This window comes from Zootoca vivipara, chromosome 12 (assembly GCF_965207765.1).
Source record: "Zootoca vivipara chromosome 12, rZooViv2.hap1.1, whole genome shotgun sequence".
In the NCBI taxonomy this organism is placed as follows: domain Eukaryota; kingdom Metazoa; phylum Chordata; class Lepidosauria; order Squamata; family Lacertidae; genus Zootoca; species Zootoca vivipara.
In genome coordinates this window covers 30528513-30551832 of record NC_142595.1, presented here as the reverse complement: position 1 = coordinate 30551832, position 23320 = coordinate 30528513, and the positions used below count along the sequence as shown (strand labels likewise).

The window sequence follows — 23320 nt, the reverse complement described above, 5'->3', positions numbered from 1 at the left end:
CCCATCTGGAACGGATTAATCCACTTTCCATTACTTTCAATGGGAAAGTTCGCTTCAGTTTATGAACATTCAGTTTAAGTACTCCGTGGACCGTCTGGAACATGGAAAGTGGATTCACTTTCCATTACTTTCAATGGGAAAGTTCGCTTCAGTTTATGAAGGCTTCAGTTTATGAACAGACTTCCGGAACCAATTGTGTTCATAAACCGAGGTACCACTGTGTGCACTTTCTCCCCATCTACTGTGAATCCAAGGACCTTGCATTAATTTATAAAGCCCTGAACGACTTACACTAGGTCTAGGGCAGGCATGTCAAACCTGCGGCCCTCCAGATGTTTTGGCCTACAACTCCCATGATCCCTAGCTAGCAGGACCAGTGGTTGGGGAAGGTGGGAATTGTAGTCCAAAACATCTGGAGGGCCGCAGGTTTGACATGCCTGGTCTAGGGTACCTCGGCTGCCTGAACCCTTACATCCCAGCTCAATCACAGAGATAATCTGCAGGAATGTTGTTGGTTTCTTGAGTTGCTGAGACTCGCTTAATGACAAGAAACGGAGTCTCTTCTGCCATCAGCCCAGTATTGCGGAATGGAATAGTATTGTCAACAGAGATTTAGCGGCTGCCTTCTGTTTCAACTTTTAAACGCCTGCCAAAAACATTTCTTTCCTGTCAAGTTTTTGCAGGCAACTAAGAAGACATCTTTCCACAATAGTTTGCTGATTTCTGATTTTCACATTTTTATATGGTTTTTACCATATGATTTTAAAATATTGTTGAAAACAGCTCTGATATTTTTAAAATAATAATAATATTATTTATACCTCACCCATCTGGCTGGGTCTTCCCAGCCACTCTGGGTGGCTCCCAACAGAATATTAAAAACAAAATAAAACATCAAACATTAAAAACCTCCCTAAACAGGGTTGCCTTCAGATGTCTTCTAAAAGTCAGATAGTTGTTTATTTCTTTGACATCTGATGGGAGGGCATTCCACAGGGCGGGCGCCACTACCAAGATTTATTTTTATTTATTTATTTTTGTTTTCTATTTTTGTTTATAAAAGAAATAAGTAAGTTTAAGAGGCCACCAGTACAGCTATAAGCACCTTGTCTGTGGGCCTCAAAAATGGAAACTGATCATGTACAACTCCTTATGGTGGTGAGCCAAGAAAATGTCACAGCTGAATGTTTGAATTACTTGCAGTTAAAGTACAGTGGAACCTCGGTTTATGAACACCTCGGTTTACGAATTTTCGGTTTACGAACGCTGCGGACCCATCTGGAACGGATTAATCCACTTTCCATTACTTTCAATGGGAAAGTTTGCTTCAGTTTATGAACGCTTCAGTTTATGACCAGACTTCCAGAACCAATTCTGTTCATAAACCGAGGTACCACTGTACTGCTTAGTATGAGATCTGGCTATTCAATCTGATCCATGGTCAGGGCCATCTCAAGGATATCTGGCACCGTGGTTCAAAGATCCCTCTGGCGCCCCCCCCCCCCCCGTTTCACATTTTTACAGTGGGGAAGAGGCAGAGGCTCCGGGGCTTGCCCTCGGCGGCCGCCCGCCTCCTGGCAGCCCTCACGCGCTGCAAGGGTTTGGTGAAGGGCGTGCTTGTGGTGGGCCTTGGCGCTTCGGCAGCTCCCACTGCCATGCCCTGAGGGCCCCTTCGCCGAGGAGGGGTGGGAAATGCAAGAGGCAGCCCTCCGGGCGGGCAGCGCTCTAACGGGACGGAGGCTCCGGGCGCCGCTCGGCATGGCGGAGGCGGGCAAGGGCAGCGAGCTGATGTGGGGAGGCGCTGCGTCTGGCCTTCGCCTCTTCCGTGGCGCCCTCCAGTGCCCTGCAGAACTTGGCACCGTGGTTCCCCGTGCCACTAGCCTCTATGGCTAAGACGCCCCTGTCCATGGTAGCTCTTTTACAAATACAGAAGAAGCCACCATATGGTTTTGCAATCACTATGTGAATGTGTGTGAATTCATTCAAAACCAGACTTATATCCTCTGGATGTGAAGTTAATTTGAAATCTTTCATCACTAAAATCCTTTTATTTTTATCCCCATACCTGTCTACCTTCGTCCCCATTGCCAGAATTTCATCTCTCTACCTGGGCTGCTCACCTCTTTGGGCTGAGTGTCCTGGGCCTGAGCAATACCCAGCCTCTCATTGCCCACACAGGTGAACAACTTGGAGTTAGTTCTGGCACCATGAATTGTTGCCATCACCTCGCTGCTCTCCCTTTGCTTCCCCTGCCTAACTTTGGAAGCCTGCCCGGCTTGTGTCTGAGCCTGTGACACATGTTGCCTTCTTCTCACAGTGGGAGAGATTAGAATGAGCCAGCTCTCTCAGGCACAACTGACAGGCTGAGCAGAGCAAGAATCCGACTGTTTTGCAACGCTCTGCCCACCCAGTGTACTCGGCTTAGGCCAGAAAGAAACAGCTCAGCTGGCACCAGGAACGATGGCACCTGGGCAGATTGATGCCATAGGACACGAGAAACAAGCAACAACAAGAGAATGGTCTGTTGTTGTGTTTCCACAAAAGACTTCTACAGCACCAGCTCAGAAGTGCCTTCCACATCAAGGTGAGTTCTAGGATACAAGGGGAACGTATACCTGCCAGTCCATGAGGTAAAACTGGCATGGACTTGCAAATGTTTCAGTTGCACAGGGCTTTAGATCTAGCAGCAAATTGTTTTGTGCAACTCAACAGATTGCATATTCTCAGAGTGCTTGCAGATGGAGGCTTAATATCGCAGAGAAGTCCTTCAGATATCACTAGCAACAGTTGAGCTCTCAACAGTTTAGTTCTCAGAGTTTTCTGCAGAAAGGGTAAAACTGGATTAAATTAAGGGTGAGGGAATTATGAGCTGGTATTTTTGTGCCGATGTAAACATCTGAATGCTGGAAAAGACTTAGATGCATGAACAGCACCAAACCCACAATAACATCCTCTGGAAGCATATTAAAATTTATATATACCGTTATATATATATATATATATATACGGTGTGTGTGTGTATATATATATATATATATATATACGGTTTATATATACGGTTTATATATACGGTATATATATATATATATATATATATATATATATATATATATATAGACACAATTCATTTCAGGCAAAAAATTAAAGGATTCTAGATTACCTTTCCCAGGAATTTTAGACATAATTCAGGATTAATTCAGTGCTATTCATGTTTGAATGCTGTAGGGTAAATGGGGACACAAATGTTTCATTGCATTTCCTCCAAGACTGTTCCTGTAGAAAATATTTGCATGGTGCTTTTGTGGTGCCTTTTCCCTTACTGCTTTCTCGCCAGTGTAAATGGTTTGCAAATGGCTCATAATTTTGTAATAGTGTTGCAGAACACATTATGTTCAGTGTGTTCATATATGTTCACACATTCCGTGCATGGCAGAGATAATTGCACTGTGGAAAACCTTTGGAGCTTCCCAGAAGTGGTGTTTCATCCACCGTCCTTGCAATCTACATTTGTTCAAACTACTGATTTCTCCAGCGTGTATACAGATAGAGCTCCATGGCCAAAACAAATGCATGTTTACTTAAAGAAACTCCAACTGAGTTCAATAATAAAAGCTCTGAATACGTAACAGTATATCAGTGGGAACACTTGAATGTATGAAAACTAGGTAACAGATGCTGCTTGATTATTAGCACTATGTTACTCAGAGTCATTTTAAAGAAGTAAATTCAATGCAGGTTCTAAATTCAAAATTTCAACTCATTAGGAATATAGGTGCTTTTAATCTCACAATTATGATCAAAACCAGGCTTTTTAGAACTCCAGCCCTAAACAGCAGCTGAACTGTAATTTAAACAGATTAATTTTAAAGCTCCACTGAATGAATTGGTTGTTATGTTTAATGGTCTTTTATATTTCTGGTCTGTGACCGTAATAAATCAATTCAATTCAATGGCCATTTAAACACTCCCTCTCTCTGCAACGGTCACTGTTATGCAGGAATATCATAATTATGCTTTTAAATATCATGAATTGGTAATGTATATGGCAGTGCAAATATATTTCACACCTGCTACCTTTATCTCTCAGCCTTTATTTCTATACTTTTATTGTCTCTCCAACAATAAAAAGATATATTGTAAGCTCCCTGAGACAGAGACCTGATAATTGTTTTTTTCTTGTAAATTGACAGTGCATAATAATCATTATCAGTAATAGTAGCAGCAGCTAGAGTTTGGCCTTGGGGCATATGGAGGAAACCTTCCTTTCCACAGCTCAACATAGAGCTTGTTTTCATATTATATTTTTAGTGCAAGTAAACTATTAGGAATAACTTCCAAGAAAACCATATGATTTCTCTGGAGCTCTTGTCAGCAACAAGTTTAATAAGTACGGCATTTTTAGTCGTGATGGCTGACGGTGGCAAGCAAAGCACCCACAGCCACTTGGCGGAGGGATTTATCACTGTGGTCTAAACCACTGAGCCTAGGGCTTGCCGATCAGAAAGTTGGTGGTTTGAATCCCCATGACAGAGTGAGCTTCCATTGTTCGGTCCCAGGTCCTGCCCACCTAGCAGTTCGAAAGCACATCAAAGTGCAAAATTACATGAAAATGATGTATAGATGGTACATTACACCAGCAAAAATTGCAAACATGTACAAAATTGAGTTAAATAAATGTTGGAAATGTAAAGAAAGAGAAGGTACTTTTTATCACATTTGGGATTGCAGAGAGATTAGAAAATTCTGGGAGATTATATATATTGAACTAATAAAGATGTTTAAAATGACATTTGTAAAAAAACCAGAAGCATTTTTGTTAGGCATTTTAGAAAAAGACCTGCCAAGGAAAATAAAGACCTTATTCATGTACGCTACAACAGCAGCAAGAATCATGTTAGCACAAAGAAGGATGACTGAGGAAATCCCAACGAAAGAACAGTGGCAAGAAAAACTGATGAGCTATGCAGAGTTGGCAAAGTTGAAATATAAATTACGAGGGAAGGATAACCGTGACTTCAAAGAAGAATGGGAACTTTTTACAAACTACTTAAAAAGACAACAAAAGGACTTGGACTCCTTGGCAGGTTTTGAATAAACACCCACAATTTATTAGTAGAATATATGATAGATAAGGCAATGATATGTACAATTTTATAATATGCAGAGAATATCATGTGCAAACAAACCGGGGGGGGGGGGGGGAGAGCTGAGGGAAATATAGGGAGGGTGGGAGAGGGAGGTAGAGGAGAGTATAAAATGGGGGAAAATGTATTTGGCTATATTGATTGACAATGTATTTTCTTAAATTTGTTTAATAAATTTTTTTTAAAAAGAAAAGAAAGCACATCAAAGTGCAAGTAGATAAATAGGTACCACTCCGGCGGGAAGGTAAACGGCATTTCCGTGCGCTGCTCTGGTTCACCAGAAGCAGCTTAGTCATGCTGGCCACATGACCCAGAAGCTGTCTGCGGACAAACGCCGGCTCCCTCGGCCAGTAAAGCGAGATGAGCGCCGCAACCCCAGAGTCGTCCGCAACTGGACCTAACGGTCAGGGGTACCTTTACTTTTACCTCTACTTTCAAGCTCTTTCAATATTATCTTTCCCAATGGTTCAATGTTATCAGAATTGTTGTGTTTTTTAAGGTAACTCTTTATTTGTACTACAGTGTATTTTCATCACCCCCAATTATTAAAATATGTGTACAACAACACTTTAAAAAGTGTTTTAGAGCAAATTTTAAACTTGCTTTTTCTAGTGGGTACCATTTCATTAGTCTTCCCCCCACCAATTATCATTATTTATATTATTGAATAAATAGATAACTAGATAAATAACAATATATATATATATATATATATATATATATATATATATATATATATATGTTAATACTGTAAATATCTGCACCCTGTAACATTATTTGTAATGAAACTGATTCAGTGGCTTACCTTAAAATAAAATATATCACTCTGACTTAACATAGGTTTAACATATAGAGGCATCTTATATAGAGGCATCTTGTTTGATCTCCAAATCATGATATATGAAGATGACAACTAGCTGAAGACTTTTTGGCTATTCCACTTTCTTAACTTGAAAGCCCTTGTCCCTAAAACCAGATGCATCAAGACTGATTGAGGCTTGTTTGAAATCTGCCAATATTCAGAGGTTTTCCCTTCTAATTAATTATTTCACATCTTCAAGGGCTGAGTGCCAGCATTTAAAACAGAGTCCATGGCTTAAACTAGATGAACCTTGGGCTCAGATAACTCCCATAAGTAATAGATAGCTTGAGACTATGCTCAATCATCAGTTGACCATGTGTGTTTGTTTGCATTCCTATGTACTGCATTTTTATCCTGCACTCCAAGGACCTCAGGGTATTAAACATGACTCCCTTCTTTATCCTCACTACAACCTTTTGAGGCAGGTTAGGCAGGGGGAGAATGACTCAATGGAAGTCACTCAGCGAGCTTCGCAGCTCAGCATTAATTTTCCTGTGTCATGGTTCAACACACTAACTACTACTAATCCAGGCTCTCTATTTTCCACTGGAATTTAGTCACATACCAGCAAATTCAGGTTGCATTATTATAGTTGACTGGGAGGTCTTGCACAACAAACCTGCTTCCCCAAAAGATCACCTTTTTGCTATAAGGAAAGTGATGAGGAAAAGCACTGGAAAGTGAGAGGCAACACTTGCTTTGATGTGTCATCGAACCTCCCCCCAAAACAAATCAGAATGAATGCTCATTAAATAACCTATGTCATCTAATCTCCTTGCAAACAAACCTTATTTAGGTATTTATATTCCACTTTTTGGGTGAACCTCACAAAGAGGTTTACTTTAGGTTGTTACAAAATTAAACATCTTTTAAAGAAACCACTTACAGTAAATATTACTGTCAGTTTAGAAGATGTTGCAACTGCTTCTTCTTGGCTTCCTGCAGGGCAAGATGGTCCTTCAGAAGCTGCTGTGGTGACAGGTGGAGGCCACCACTGGGGAGCTGGAGGAAAGCAGTTCAGCAGGCTCTTTCCTTCTTAATTGCAATCAACCCTTTGTGGCTGTGCATATTTAGAAGCCCAAGCAAAAGTATTTCCATGGAGTTAGGCATTAACTTTCTGCTTTAACACAACAGGACAGAGAAGTGAGGATGGAATTGTTTTTTTGAAATTTACTCCCAATTGAATGTTTAAACCCCCCCCCAAAAAAACACCCCAAAAGCAAAAGTCAAATTCCATGGAAGACTCCATCAACAAGAGAAGATTGCAGGGGAGGAGAATCCTGTTGCTGTGGGACGTTGTCAAAGCTAAAAAGATAATTGGGATATGGGAGATGGATTAGAACATATTCACAGAGGATAAATCTATCAACACCTACTAGCCATAGTGGTTAAAGCGTAATTTATCCAGTCCTTTGACCTGAGACAGCTGAAAGCTGAAAGGGAACAATGGTAGAAGGGGAAACTATAAAGCAAGAGAGGTGATATGTTTATCTTGTAATGGCTAAGATATTAAAAAACACTGAAGCGAGCTTTCTAATTACAGTGATATCTTGTTCGGGCTAAAGAACAAAAAGGTTCAGAGCAAAAGAGAAGTTTCATGTTCAAAGAACCACAAGCTGGCTCTCCTATGGTTCTTTGAACAAAGGAAGGAGGGGCTACGTTAACTGAAGTTGTAATACAGAATCAAAAATTAAATGCAGAATCATAAAATATTTAGGAGTAGATCTTTATCAGTTCTGACTATGCAAAAGGTAAAAGAAGCTCAGTAATCCCAAACTTAAAAGAAGCAAGTTATGAAAAAGTCTCATTAAAATGTTAAATGTTATAATATAAAAAATTATCTTACTCATTTTTTCACTGCATTGACTTAAAGGAAGGAAGTGTGTCTGTCTTTTCTGTGTGTGTATGGCGGTGTTGTCTTAACCAATGTAAAAAAGCCATGCTATTTATAATCCAATTAGCACAATCCTTAAATTTTCCTGCTCCTTTGTTCTAAAAATGATTGTTTCAGATGGAAAATATGAACATAAACTTCTAGCATCTTTCCACTTTGTTCTGAACACCTTTACCCCGCCACAAGCATCTTGTATGGTAGAGAAGAAGGAATATTTCCTTTCCAAGGGTTTTGCTCTGTTTACACAAATGGATCAAAGAGAATAGCTGTAATTGAGGAAACCATGGAGGAGAGAAATGTTGTTCCCCCTATAAGTGTTCATCCAGTCATTACAGTTTTTTCTGTGGAAAGTCCCAGCAGACTTGAATTGTGAAGGGGAAAGGGAACTTCAAACTGGAAAAATTACGTGTGATGCAATTACGACTCTTCCCCCTTAAGGTTTTTTCTGGTTAGTCTACTGCTCCTGGAAATCTGCTGCCCCAGGCAGCCATCTGTGTTACCTATAGGGCTGGGGCAGTCTTTGTTTATTGACTGGTGTGAGGAAGTCAGGGCTTCTAACTTCAATGGTGGGAAGGTTGCCAGACTCAACAGAGGACAGGACTTCTGTGCCTTTAATTGCCCTGCTCTCTTTTGAGTCTGGAAACCTTAAAGAGAAACCAGCAGACCCTTTGCTTGGAAATTACAACAAAGGGTCTGCTGCAAAATAAAAAAATTCCTTCAGTAGCACCTTAAAGACCAACTAAGTTTTTATTTTGGTATGAGCTTTCGTGTGCATGCACACTTCTTCAGATACACTTGAAACAGAAGTCAGACCCTTATGTATATACAGAGGGTGGTGGGGGTGGGTGGGAATGGGTGATGGGCTGATGGGAGTGGTAAACCTGTAGATGGCTGTTAACGACTGCTGATGACTGCAATTGGTCCTGCGGGGGAAAAAGCAAGGGCTGAGGCGCTAAAGAAAGCTTGATCTGCTGGTTTCTCTTTAAGGTTTCCAGACTCAAAAGATAGCATGGCAATTAAAGGCACAGAAGTCCTGTCCTCTATTGGGTCTGGCAACCCTACTGGTGAAGGGGAAAGCACGCTGTGCAAGCTCAATGGTACTCTAGTCATTACCGGTATTCTTAGTTTTGTGTTCCAGTGAACCTTGGTATTGAAACACCAGGCTAGGTTCTGGTGAGTCCTGGATGATAGTAAGCCCAGATCAGATCCAATATTTGGTTAAAAAGCAATGTAGATTAAAAAGAGCAATCCATGGCAATAGAGAGAGTGTGTCCCTATTTTTCAGAGTCATTTACCGTACAGACCTATCAGGCAGGTTGCTTGCACTCCCCCCCTCCAAGTGGCCATATATTTTCCCTGTGGGCTTCAGAGCTGGGCCCACTGAGTGTGAGATTCTGTCTCAGCAGGAGCTCTAATATCGCTGTGCTAGGGCAACCTGGCACCCAATACCCTATCAGCTATTTCTCACAAGGAAAGAGCAAACACCTGCCCAGGTCTGCAGGGCATTCCCTTCCCTCCTCCTGCACCATGTTTGCTGAGTGAAACTGAAGCTAGTGCCCTATCAGATCTGCACTGTCTATCACTATCAGTTTCTTAAAGAGAGAAAGCTAAGCAAGGTTTAACTTCTAAAACCAGAGGTGCTGGGTATTCAAGCCGAGCTGAACTCCCTTCTTGATTTATAGGTGTGAATGGGCTGGTCAGAGGTGAGAGAAAGGCTCTCAGCAAATTCCTGGCTTACAGCTTGTTTATTTCCTTTCCCCCCTACCCTTATCTGAGTAGCTCAGGGCAGAGTACTGTACAGTACTTGGTTGTGAAGCACCCACCACGCAGCACAATTTAGAGTGAAAGACAACCCAAGATTACCCAGTGAGAGTTAATGCTGACTGGAGATTTAATGTCCTCAAGCCACCTAGCTTTCTAGCCCCTACTTACAATGTTGCTACCCTATTTGCAATTTTAACGGTATTGATTGCAATGTGGTCTACCAGAGTTGAGGTCCTAGCTTGGGAAATGTTTGACCCAGGATTCCATGGCTGTGTACAGACATACATAATCTGAGCAGTGTACGTAAAAGTACACTCAAAGCATTATGGACAAATATGCAATATAATCTCTCCCTATATTAAGTTCAAGGGAAATCTGTACTTCAGGTATGCAGCAAAGGCCAAATTTGCAAAGCCCTGGTTGACTGAATTCCCTTTCTGGAATATTTTTTCAGGTGCTTTAAAAAAAATGTTCTTGACAGGATAAATATGCAAGAGAGGCTAGTGGTGGGGAACACAGAACACAGACTGTCCGAAGCAGGGCAGGGGAGGGGAGAGAACAGGAAAAGACCTTCGCCATTTGATTTAGAGGCTGGACATGTGCCATTTGAAGGGCAAAGGCAAAGAGAGGCAAATCTCAGAAGGGGGGGGGCGAAGCAACCTGCTTGTCTTTCTATCTATATTAGTGTACCAGTGCTATGTCAAGGAACATATGAAGTAATAAAAGTGTGTCTGAATATGTCCAGAGTGCCTTTTAATGACTTTTTAAAAGCCCAGGTTCATTCCCATATGACTTCCAGGAAATTTGAGTCCCTTCTGTTATTAGAATTCAATAACAGATCAGTGCCCCCCAAATTACAATGCTTGTTTGCGACCACATCTCATTAATGATAGCTTAAAATCTATGCCACCCACCGAATGAGTATTTTGGCATTTGAATATTAGAGGTTCAAATTGCTCAGTGCTTTCAGGCACCTCCCAAGTAGGTGGTGCAGTGATCGATGGTACCCAGCAAAGCATTGCCAAAAACGTAAATAAAATAAAATAAAATAAAAACCTAAAACAATCCTGCCAACAGAAAGAGTTTCAGTACATCCCCAGTTGGGCAACATATTTTTTTTCCTTACTACATTGTCTGTGGATCAGGAAAATACAAATTAAATTGGGGGTGGGGGAGCACAGGCTGCCACTTGGATGAGAATATCATCATGTGAACGAAGCGAAAAACTTACAAACAATGGGGTGCATCATATCCAGTTCAAACTGTCGTGTTCACCATCTTTCTGCTATGAGTTACACCAGACTGCTCAATGAATGACTTCTCTATAGCTTCAAAAACAACAGAGAATTATATACGGGAAGATGAAGAAGAGTTTGGCTATGAAGGATAAGGTGATTACTTAAGGGAGGGTTTTCTCTGCCATATATGGTTTCTTGGCTGTTGATGAGTTAGCAGCAAATCCCTGTGCGATGCATGCCCATGCCAATGTGTTTTACGGTGCCTGATATGCAAACTGACTCACCGCTGTCTCTCCCATGTTTACCCTCCTAAACAACGTATTCACCAGAAAGCTGGGGAGAAAACACTTCGCCCCGCTGATCGATGACTCTCCCCTCCATTTTCTAAAGGTGCTCATTGTTCCTAGTTGCTATCTCATGATGACCAACAACTGTGAGTATCTAGTGCACTGGCCCCAAAGTGGGCCTGCTGTTTGTGTGCCTTTGGTCTCATGAGAAGCATCCCTGAAATGAGGGGGCTGGGCTTCTACCCGGAACACCTGGTTGCCCCAATTATTTTTCGTTTAAGTTTAAATTTATGGCAGACAGCTTTTAATAAAAGAATGAGGCCTTGCCCACCACCTCGCAAGCCATACGCTTTCAAACTCCTGATCCGCATCGCTCAGTTTGCTCATGATTCCTGCCGGTTTGGGGTGGATCAGAAACTAGCCCCTTATCATATTTAACGTGTGTGTGTGTATCTGCTTTATATAGTAATCTTGTACTTGCGTTTTATTAGATTTTTAACCTTCTGTTTGCTGCTTGAGCTTTTTAAAAAGGAAAATAATGATGAAAACGTTTTAAATCAACCAACTAAATGACTGGCGGAGTGGGACACCCAGAGACCGCAAAAACACAGCTGCAATAACTGTGAGCGTGACAGGGGCTTTAGCGGGGCAAGGGTAAGGCAACTTTTTTAAAGGTCTTAAATATAAGCAGGTTAAAGCTTCTAAACTTAGGGGAAAACACCTGTATTTAACTCACACATATTTGGTAATGATGATTCAGAGGCACAGATATTTGATTTGGGGTTATAAGAGCTTACTCTAATGAAGTTAACTGTGGAACCGGCACTTTACAAACACCACACAATATTCATTATTCACCTATGAGAAATCAATATTTTAGTGCAGCAGCACCCATTCTCCAGAACTCCCAGAAATATTGGTCAGGTGCCATCTTCGTACTGTTTTCAATTTCTGCTAAAAACTGTTTTTAGGCAAGTCTACCCAGATATACTTTTATTATTTACATTTGTTTTTAAAACTGGATTAATTGACAATTTAATAATTTTACTATGTCTACTGTTTTTAAAGTCTGTTTTTATTGCTATTTTAATTCATATTTTATATAATTTCATGGAAACTGTTAGATATCTTGATTAAGCAACACGTAAGTTTAGCTAAATAAATAAAGGAAAAAAATGGATTTGCTGTTTGGAAGAAAAATTTTGAAAATCAAAAGATAAATGGCTAAATATGCAAAATTGGTAGAAAAATATTTTTTTTAAAAAAAACTGAATAGAAGCCACTATTCATAAAATGTGTTGAATATTTAGATTGGCACAAAAACTGTTGAAAAATATTTTAAAGGTTTTGAACTATGACAGTTGTGGGGGAGGAGAAGAAGGATCTTAGGCTGCTGTGAGCCCAAGTATTAGAAAATAATAGTCTCCGGTGAGAGAAAACCAAACCTAGGTAAGATATGCCCCTGAAACTTCCCACAGCGTGGGATAGTGGGGGGAAAAAACACGCTTTGTTCAAAAACCAAAACTCTAAAGCTGATTTGAATTTGTGTGCAAGTTTAGCATGTCGTTAAACTTTCAGAATTCCTATTGGAAATTTCGAAATGCTCAAATTTCAGTCTTAAAGCCAGCTGTTGAAAACCTCTTAATGCTGGCCACTAAATCTTTTTACTATTCTCATTGGTAAACCTTTTAAAACAAAATTTGTTTTCAGCTTAAAAATAAGCAGTTTGTAAATCTTTTCATTCAAACATGGTAGTAAGCGCTGCTTCAGGCGCTGATTTGTTATTACCCTTTTCTATAACAAAACGGTCCTATGTTCCCATGTTTTTCTCATCAGGGGGCAGCAGAAGCTGCTTTCATTTTATCATTTTATCCCTGTTTTTCAAGTAAATTTCAAATGTGAAATTGCATGTGCTCAGAATCTTCTTCTTCTTCTTCTTCTTCTTCTTCTTCTTCTTCTTCTTCTTCTTCTTCTTCTTCTTCTTCTTCTTCTTCTTCTTCTTCTTCCTCCTCCTCCTCCTCCTCCTCCTCCTCCTCCTCCTCCTCCTCCTCCTCCTCCTCCTCCTCCTCCTCCTTGGCAAACTCCTTTTGTTAATTTTTTTTCGCTCTATACTGTATCAGGAATGCAAAAGTGGATATAAAGTATAGAATAGCAGGGAAGGGGAAATGTTAAATGTGTGCTTCGTATTCATAATCGAACGAAAATCTATGGCTGTCAAAAAATCACAGAGGAAGGTGGGGGCTTAAGACCATAACACGAGGGTCAAATGACCTAGCACTGCTTTTACCTTTCTTACTGTGGTCCCGGAGCAACAGAGCTTTGCATTCAAGACTGCCCCCCCCCCCCCAGCCAGTTTTCCCTAGGCACTGCTCTGACTCCCTGAGAAAGTCTTTCTGGGATCTCAAACTGCAGAGTCATCCGCTAACACACAGGCAAGCGGCATGAAGGGAATGTCCTCCCGTGGTGCGCGGGATGGTGGAAGGATGCCTCTGGCCTGGCGCGGCTCCAGTTCCCAGCCTGCTGCTATATTGGCTCCCTGCTCCCGTTGGTTATCTAACAACCCCCGCCCGCTGCCTCTTCTCCTAAATGCATACTTCCCTGAGTGCCATACCTCGATAAGAAGAGATTCAGGAAGCAAACCACCATCACACCTCATTAAAATCAGGGGCAACTGCACCAAAACCTTCCCTCGTTAGGCTGATAAACTTCAAAGTATTCAGTTTTTGAACAGAAGGCAGGAGCAGGAACCTCAGCCTTAGCTTAAGGAGAGCCCTGTGCCCTGAGCTGCGCAGGGGAGTATTTGAAGGGCTGTTCATTCCAAGTTGTGTTTAAAAAAGACCAATTAGAGAGCATGGGCATTAAAGTTATCCATCAACACTAACTGGACAGCAGATAGGGTGCCAGACATACAGTTCACATTCTCCCTCACTGTGGTGAGATGTATTTTATGGTCTATTTAAAGAAATAGTGATTGTCACTAAATCTGCATCCATACATGGTTCATTTCCCCTTATTTGATGATGGGTAAGTGACATAGCATGCTGCTGCTGCTCCACCTCCTGTTTTATCTCACAGCAAGACCAGGTGCCATTTCTCCCCAAGAAAGCCAAATCAAAGTCCTCAACAGTTTCTCACCTCATGCAACTGTGACATCTGCTGTGTCTCACCTAAGTTAATTAAGTGCAGGATCCCCCACTTTCTGTGCTCTTGCAAAAATAAATGAGCCCAGCCAAACTGAGAGGAAAGGTGGCCTCTCCCCATACTCTGCTGTTGATGCTGAAGGTCAGCCTTCATAGAATCATGGGATGGGGTCATAGAATTGTATAGTTGGAAGGGACCACATGGGTAATCTAGTCCAACCCCATGATGCAATAATCTCAACTAAAGCATCCATGACAGAGGGCCATCCAACCTCTGCTTAAAAACCTCCAGTCCACCATCTTTAAAGGGAGTCTGTTCCATTGTCAAACTGCTCTTAGAAAGTTCTTCCTAGAATCATAGAGTTGGAAGAGACCACAAGGGCCATCCAGTCCAACCCCCTGCCAAGCAGGAAACACCATCAAAGCATTCCTGACAGATGGCTGTCAAGCCTCCGCTTAAAGACCTCCAAAGAAGGAGAGTCCACCACACTCCTTGGCAGCAAATTCCACTGTCGAACAGCTCTTACTGTCCAGGAAGTTCTTCCTAATGTTTAGGTGGAATCTTCTTTCTTGTAGTTTGAATCCATTGCTCCTTGTCCGCTTCTCTGGAGCTGCAGAAAACAACCTTTCACCCTCTTCTATATGACATTCTTTTATATATTTGAACATGGCTATCATATCACCCCTTAACCTTCTCTTCTCCAGGCTAAACACACCCAGCTTCCTAAGCCGTTTCTCATAAGGCATCGTTTCCAGGCCTTTGACCATTTTGGTTGCCCTCCTCTGGACACGTTCCAGCTTGTCAGTATCCTTCTTGAACTGTTGTACCCAGAACTGGACGCAGTATTCCAAGTGAGGTCTGACCAGAGCGGAATACAGTGGTACTATTACTTCCCTTGATCTAGATGCTATACTCCTATTGATGCAGCCCAGAATTGCATTGGCTTTTTTAGCTGCTGCATCACACTGTTGACTCATGTCAAGTTTGCGGTCTACCAAGACTCCTAGATTCTTTTCACATGTACTGCTCTCAAGCCAGGTATCACTCATCCTGTATTTGTACCTTTCATTTTTTTTGCCCAAGTGTAGTACTTTACATTTCTCCCTGTTAAAGTTCATCTTGTTTGCTTTGGCCCAGTTGTCTAATCTGTTAAGGTCATTCTGAAGTGTGATTCTGTCCTCTGGAGTATTAGCCACCCCTCCCAATTTGGTGTCATCTGCAAACTTGCTCAGGATGCCCTCAAGCCCATCATCCAAGTCATTGATAAAGATGTTGAATAAGACTGGGCCCAAGACAGAACCCTGTGGCACCCCACTAGTCACTTCTCTCCAGGATGAAGAGGAGCCATTGATGAGCACCCTTTGCGTTCGGTCAGTCAGCCAGTTACAAATCCACTGAATGGTAGCATTGTCTAGTCCGCATTTTACCAGCTTCTTTACAAGAATATCATGGGGCACCTTGTCAAAGGCCTTGCTGAAATCAAGACAGGCTATATCCACAACATTATGATTAGTCTGACTCTCCTTTTTTGTAACTTGCAGCCATTGGTGCAGGTTACAACCCTCCAGAGCTGGATAAAACAAACTTTCTCCATCTTCTAATGGAATTTAGAAGACTACATGTAGATTACAGAGGGTGTTTAAAAAAATTATCATTCCTCCTTTCTCTCCACAGGCTCTATTCATGAGCAGAACACCACCTCAACTGAGGCTCCGGAAGATGCTGAAGACAATGAGGAGCTCATAGAACAGCTCATGTGCATCACCTCAGACAGCTTACCCCAGCTAGAAGTAGAGGAGAAATATGACATAGCCAAGGAGCTAGGCAGTGGCTCCTATGGACATGTTCTGCACATCCAACATCGTGAGAGAGGTGAGAGTGTGAAAAGGGCAAATTCCATGCTAGGGATCATTAGGAAAATGACTGATCATCAAACAGCCAATACCATAATGCTGTTAAATAGATCTGTAGCATGACCACTTGAAATACAGTGTACAATTCTGTTCAACTTGCCTGGAAAAGCTTCAGAAAAGGGTAACCAAAATGATCAAGAGCAGGCACCCCCAAACTGCGGCCCTCCAGATGTTTCGGCCTACAACTCCCATGATCCCTAGCTAACAGGACCAGTGGTCAGGGATGATGGGAATTGTAGTCCAAAACATCTGGAGGGCCGAGGTTTGGGGATGCCTGAGCAACAGGATGGAACAACTCCCCTATGAGGAATGACTATAACATTTGAGGCCTTTTCATTTAGTGAAGAAGAGGGGAAATGATAAGAGGTGTACAGTTTTACCTTGGAAGTCGAACGGAATCCGTTCTGGAAGTCCATTTGACTTCCAAAACGTTCGGAAACCAAAGCACGGCTTCTGATTGGCTGCAGGGAGCTCCAGCAAACAACCGAAGGCCGCAGAAGCCCCGTTGGACATTTGGGTTCCAAAGAACGTTCACAAACCGGAACACTCACTTCCGGGTTTGCGGTGTTTGGGAGCCAAAATGTCAGAGTACCAAGGCATTCGGGATCCAAAGTACAACGGTATACAGTTTATGCACTGGGTGGAGGAAGGACATTTTTGTCCCTATCTCATGATGTTGTAACTTGGGGACATCCAATGAAGCTGAGTGTTGGAAGATTCAGGACTGACAAAAGAGAGTTCTCCACACAGCACATAACTATGGGATGTAGAATTCTACAGAACATGTAGAATTCACTCCCACAGATTGTCAAGATGGCCATCAATTTCGATGGCTTTAAAAGAGGATTAGAAACATTCTTGGAGAATAGGTTTATCTAGGTTACTAGCCATTTTCTGCCCCCACTGTCTGAGTCAGTATGCCTCTAAATATCAGTTGCTGGGAATCACAGGTGGGAATAATGTTATTGAATGGGCTTCCCATGTGCATCTGGTTGCATCTGTGAGAACAGAGTACTGAACTAGATGGACCTTTGGACAAACACAGCAGGTTCTTCTGATGTTCATAAGGGCCACACCAGCTCACAGGAGGCAATGTGCTGTTACAGCTGAGGACCGAGGTACCAAAGTCTGTTAGTGGATATTAGAAGCTAATAAACTGTAGTATTTGGATAATATTTGGAATAAAAAGGGGAAATGCAAGCTGCAGAACTGTGCCAGACAAGGAATTCATGGGTTAGTTTACACCAGGCACCCCCAAACTGCGGCCCTCCAGATGTTTTGGCCTACAACTCCCATGATCCCTAGCTAACAGGACCAGTGGTCGGGGAAGACACTGTAGTCCAAAACATCTGGAGGGTCGAAGTTTGGGGATGCCTGGTTTACACAAACCACATTGGCTGAACAATGAAGAAAGAAGTACTGAGCCATAAAGGGCCACAGGCAATGCAAAAGAACTGTCCTTCTCTTTCCCCCTCACTCCCAGTGAGAATTAGGGGAGGGATGTAATATCACAGGAAAATTTGTCCTTTTAGAAAGCTAAAAAGTTTGTTGGGAAGGAGTGGGACAGAGTTCCATGGGCTGCTACAAAGGCAAAAAGCAGGAACACAATAAGTAAAAGTTGCAGCGGGAAATGGGATGTTAACCAGATTAGAGTGTAGTCTTGTTTTGAGATTGACCCTAGTCTTGAAGAGAACCTACCTTCTAGTACTACAAACATATCCTGGGGCCAACGCTTGACTTAAGACCTGCCTGGGGATGGCTCCGCTGCAGCTCGGCCCAAGCTGCCCCCCGCCTCTTCTAGTTCACTAAATCCTGTAATTAATTAGCTGTGTCATCCCAGGAGTGTGGGCAGCTGCCAGCCAGCAGGTGCTGTGTTGGCGATGCCAAGTGCCTGCAGCAGTCGGAGTAGCAAACTAGCCAGCCTCACAGCTGTAAGAATAAGAAGGAATGAGGTAACCATTTGCACATGAATGTAGAAGGGTATGTCACTGAGCAACAGATTGAACCCGAGTCCCAAACCCAGGTTAGGGACAGATTATTGTTTCTGTTGCCCAGATCTTCCTCACCATTTGAAACTAACTTTGCAGTGCCCCCTGCTGGGGAGACAATGGTATGCAGCAGTTATTTTCTGAAAACAAGTGTGTTGCCAGAGTTTGAATTGCCCTCCAGAGCTTCTGACCTGAGTGTTCCTTCTCCCAATCCAAGAATGATCAGCTTCTAAGGGCTTACAGGTTAGCCCATAGCTGCCAAGTTATCCCTTTTTTAAAGGGATTTTCCCTTATGCTGAATAGGCTTCCTCGTGAAAAAAGGGAAAAGTTGGCAGCTATGGGTTAGCCACTGTGTGAACTGTGTGTTTGAGGTACAATGCCTGGCGCATGCAGGTGTCAAATACTAAACAGAAGATGTAGGAATGATATGGGCTCTGCTTTTGGTGCTGTAGCACCCAGGCACCCTCTGATGTCCAGCCACTTGACATTTTGTTGTTTTTTGCAGGAACATCGATGGCTCTGAAGCTGATGTCCAAGGAGCGGGCAGGGAGACAAGAGTTCCTGCGGGAATACTGTATTGCTCTCTGCCTCTCCTCACACCGCGCTCTTCTCCGAACCACTGGCATTGCTTTTGAGACATCTACACATTACGGCTTTGCACAGGAGCTGGCACCAGCTGGTGACCTCTGTGCCATCCTGAATTCAGGGGTACGAAGTGGGATGGTAATGGGAGTCTCATAGCACAGGTGGGAAAGTAGTAGGATTTATTTTGTGTATAGGGAAAGATTAAACATGCAAACAATTGTAATCTAAAACTCAGAGTGAGCCTGCAGTGTAGCTCCAGTTTCCTCCTGGCTCTAATATGAATGGCTGAAACACACCCTAGCAGAGTGTTGTCAAAACTTGGGTCTCCAGCTGTTTTCACCATACCTGACCACTGGTTCTGTTAGCTAGGGAGACCCAAGTTTGAGAAACATTGCAGCCTAGCATATTAATTAAATGCTGGTTCAACTGGCCACCTTTTCATTCTTTAAAGTGCCACAGTACCTTTCCCCATTTTTATGTTCATCCTTTGCCTTCTTAATATTTCTAAAGCCCCAAACTGCTCCAGTGTTAAGCAGCTGATGATAATATAGCAAAACTGTTCTAAGGATGGGGGGAGGTGATAACATAGGTACCACTAGCCAGGTAATTACATCTACCGGTACAGTTAGCTTCTTTCAATGAAAGGTCAATTTGCACTTGACTCAACTATGATGGTGCTTCCAAACTGGTCCCATTCCTCTGAAAGACGGAGGCTGGAGGGTAATCCTTTTCAAAAGGTAGTGCTCATGTTTACACCCTGCTCCCTTTTCTCTTTCTCAACAGGAGGGCCTTCCTGAGGTACAGGTGAAGCGGTGTGCAGCCCAACTGGCCGAAGCGTTGGATTTCATGCATGGCAAAGGCTTGGTGCACCGGGACATAAAACTGGACAATGTGATGCTTTTTGACAAAGAGTGCCGTCAGGTGAAACTGGGAGACTTTGGCCTCACACGAGTGGAAGGCACACAAGTGGCTGCTATGTCTGGCACTCTGCCCTACTCCCCACCTGAACTGTGCCTTTTGGAAGGCACCGAGACTTTGGCTCTGGACCCCAGCCTGGATGTCTGGGCCTTTGGAGTGCTACTGTTCTGTATTTGTACGGGTTGCTTCCCTTGGGATGTGGCCATGAGCCCTGACCCTCAGTTTGAGGAATTTGGCATCTGGCAGAACCGCACAGTGCCAGGGGAGGCTCCGGCCCTGTGGAGAGGCTTCACCACCCATCTCTTGGGTCTGTTCCGCCGCCTAATGGCCATTGACCCTAACCGCCGCAGTCCTGCTGTTGAAGTGCACAAGTACTTAGCTCTGCCTTGGCGGGTGGACAGCTGTGGAGGGACACAGAGTCCCCAAGATGAACCTCTGAATACAATGGATTCGGGTGCCTTCCTCAATGACCCTATTGGGGGCAATACTGACCTCGGCAATAGATCTCAGGAGAATTGTCCAGGGGAAATACTGCCTGAGCTAATTCTCTGTGAGAAAACCCACACCATTCAGAATGGTCATAGCCCTGGAAGCAATCCCAGTCCACAGGAAGCCTCATGGCTAACTGAGCCTGGGCTTCAGCCCTGATTTTAGATAATCCTCTTCCATGAACATGCTGAAATGAGTTGAAAGACCCAAGGAAGGGAAATAAGACTTAGCAGTAGTTTGTTCAGTATAATGCCACCTCTGCTATTGGTCAGGGTAGCATAGAACTAGCTAGTCAGTAATGGGTGATCTACTCCCTGCCAGAGAGACAATGCATAGTTGGGTAGCAATGATATCAGCAGAACAACCTTTATTTCAATAGCAGGAACATCACTAGAGAAGATAACGGTTACTTCCTCTTTAGCTTGATTAGCTGGAGATGCCTTCCTTTGTTCACTCACTTTTTGTGGAGCATCTAGGCAATGTCATTATTAAGGTGTTGCAGCCCAGAATTTTCTGTATCATCTCACCATGATTTTCTTTAGACAATTATGACAATTTTAAAGAAATAAAATATGATCGCTGGACCAGCCTGCCCACAAGGAACAGGCAGAGTTATGTTCCAGCTTCTCACAGCTCCTGTACCTTTAAGACAGGGATGGCCAACTCACAGGCTGGAACAAGGCTGCCATGCCTTCAAGTCCCACAACCTGATTAGGAAATCTCGCCTGCTCTTTAAGGAGCAGATGGGGCACTTAATCTCCAGATTGAGACATAAAATTCCTCTTCCGAGATGGTTGGACAGTGTTCTCGAAGCTACGAACATGAGTTTGACCAAGCTGCAGGAGGCAGTGGAAGACAGAAGTGCCTGGCATGCTCTGGTCCATGGGGTCACAAAGAGTCGGACACGACTAAACAACAAATGGAAAGATAAAAGATCCCTCTGGCCTCCTTTAGAGGGGTATCTGAAGAGCAGTCATAGGAATCATTTCTCCCTGATCTTAATGCTCAATACCACAGTGCTGAGACTGTAGATTATCCCTCTACCTAATATTTAAGAGTAAAAGCAACATGCACACCCCTCACTCCAGTCCTAGGGAGATAATTGGGGAAATGCTGTGTATTAATCTTAAAGAGCAAACAGCAGGCTCATATCCAGCCTTAGCACTGCGGTGCCTAGCATTAAGATCAGAGAGAAGTGTAGGATAGGTTTTAGTGGATAGGAGAGGATATATTAATTGGGACTTTATCCCTCTAGGCCACGTGTGTGGGGTGAACAGACTTTTAAAATCCCACCCTAAACTGAACAATTAAAAGAGTAGGAATTAGGCTGTAAAACCTTGTTTTTAGCAAGTCCAGCTATGAAGTAGGCTGGCTCTCCTTTCTTACCCTGCTCAATAAAGATTTGGGCAACAACTTGGAAAGTAAGTTAAAAACTATAACTTGTTTACTTATAATCTAGCATTGGTTCAAGCAATGGCAGCAGTAAAAACTATGCAAGCAAAATACTTACATTTGCAGTATAACCATCTTCAGGTATGCACCTAAAGCTGGAGTAAGTAGAGGCATGTCTGCATCCATGGCTGTCAAAGGGAGGGAGAGAGGGAGGGAGGGAGGGGGAGGGGAGAAAGAGAGAGGGGGGGGAGAACAGGAAGTACTGCATGCTCCTTCCTCTCCAGGAGAGGAGGGGAAATGACATCACACAGAGCCCTCGCTACCAATTTTAATTCGATGGTCTGAGTACCTATCAGGAATACTGCTCTGTGGACATAGCCTCTTCTCATGCTAACTTAGCAAGAATATGTGTTTGTAAGGTTTTGCTGCTAATCTCCCACAAGATTCCCATGACTGCTATTTGGAGATCCAGCACTGGAGTAATGTGGATGGAAATGCTGTCCTTAACTTCACATAGTCCAAAACAGCTGTAGGTTTTCTTTGTCAATAGGATCTTTAAAGCAGTGTCAATGAACAGCTTGGCTTTTTTACTTATGGCAGACTAAACTGAAGGCTACAGGGAAATGAAACAAATCCCTATAAATTTAAGGCTCAAAGTTTCGACAATTCCTCTTTTCAGATCTTGTTTTGCCCCCTGATTAGGGGATTGGTGCTAAATAACCTATTAATTGCCTCTTTAATTTACCATTCAGAATTACCCAAATGTCAGTTTCTGTTATTCCTTTAATTACTAGTTTCCTTCTGTTATATCTATCCCACCCTCCAAAGAGTGCTATTTCACCAGTAAAGAAAAGAGATCAGTAATCAAAACATATTTCCTCAGAAACAGAAATTGTCAAAGGAGCAGTTCTGAGAGACTATTCGTGGGGTGATTAAATGGTCATCATTCATCTCCCAGGTGCAATTAATAGGGAGCAATTGAACAAGCTGAACTACAAGTAACAAACTTTTAACTGAAACTTTCTTGGGGGTAAATGTTATATGAGGATCTTGGCCACGGAGGAAGGGTGTTGCTGCATGATATAGTGCTATATTAACATGCTGGAAACTCCGTTTTAATTACCCTTTCAACTATTTAGAGAAAAAGCAATATGTCAGCTGTACCAAAGGACTTTAAAAGCAAAGAAACCAGAATGCTTTATGTTTCCAGCAGACCAAGGCCTGAGAGTAAATATATGGCTTTTTAAAAATATTGCGAATGCAGGAAAAAACAGTTTGGCTTGTTAAAATAATGAATTATACAGGATATTATATGTATATTTATTGTACTGTATGGTTGATGAAATTTCTGTATTAAAACTGTTGCCAAGAAAGAAGGCTTAATTCTATGATGCTTCTGCACACTCGAGTGTAATGCAGTGTTTGTGTAGGTCAGACCTCAGAGTTTGTGTACATTACACACAAGCAGGAAAATATTTGACAATAATGCTATCCATGATATAACATTCTTTCATTTACATAGAAATAGGACACATCCGAGTCAACAAAAACATTATGTGGGAACAAGATTCAGCAGTGTTTGTGTCTGTATGTGAACTCTCTTGGTTTCTCTGGTCAAGACTCGCATTAAGCTTGCCTACATTTTTTTCACAACTAATTATTTTGCAAGATAAGAAATAAATTTCATTGGGCAGATGCTCACTGC

At 42.6% G+C, this 23320-nt stretch overlaps 1 protein-coding gene across 4 annotated transcripts; it reads left to right on the top strand.

Annotated features, from left to right (window-relative positions):
• Positions 1-2328: 2328 nt before the first annotated feature.
• Positions 2329-23001, top strand: LOC118095324 (putative serine/threonine-protein kinase SBK3). 4 transcript variants are annotated; one of them, XM_035136483.3, is made up of 6 exons: positions 2492-2584; positions 11232-11843; positions 12534-12638; positions 16005-16202; positions 18737-18939; positions 19600-23001. In XM_035136483.3, exons 4-6 carry the CDS (start codon positions 16085-16087, stop codon positions 20380-20382), a joined length of 1104 nt encoding a protein of 367 aa, XP_034992374.3. In that variant the 5' UTR covers positions 2492-2584; positions 11232-11843; positions 12534-12638; positions 16005-16084; the 3' UTR covers positions 20383-23001. The 4 variants fall into 4 exon arrangements, with proteins under 4 accessions (XP_034992372.3, XP_088511139.1, XP_034992374.3 ...); XM_088655013.1 differs by lacking the exon at positions 12534-12638 and having other exon boundaries at positions 2374-2584; positions 11232-11335; XM_088655014.1 differs by lacking the exon at positions 2492-2584 and having other exon boundaries at positions 11690-11811.
• The last annotated feature ends 319 nt before the right edge of the window (positions 23002-23320 follow it).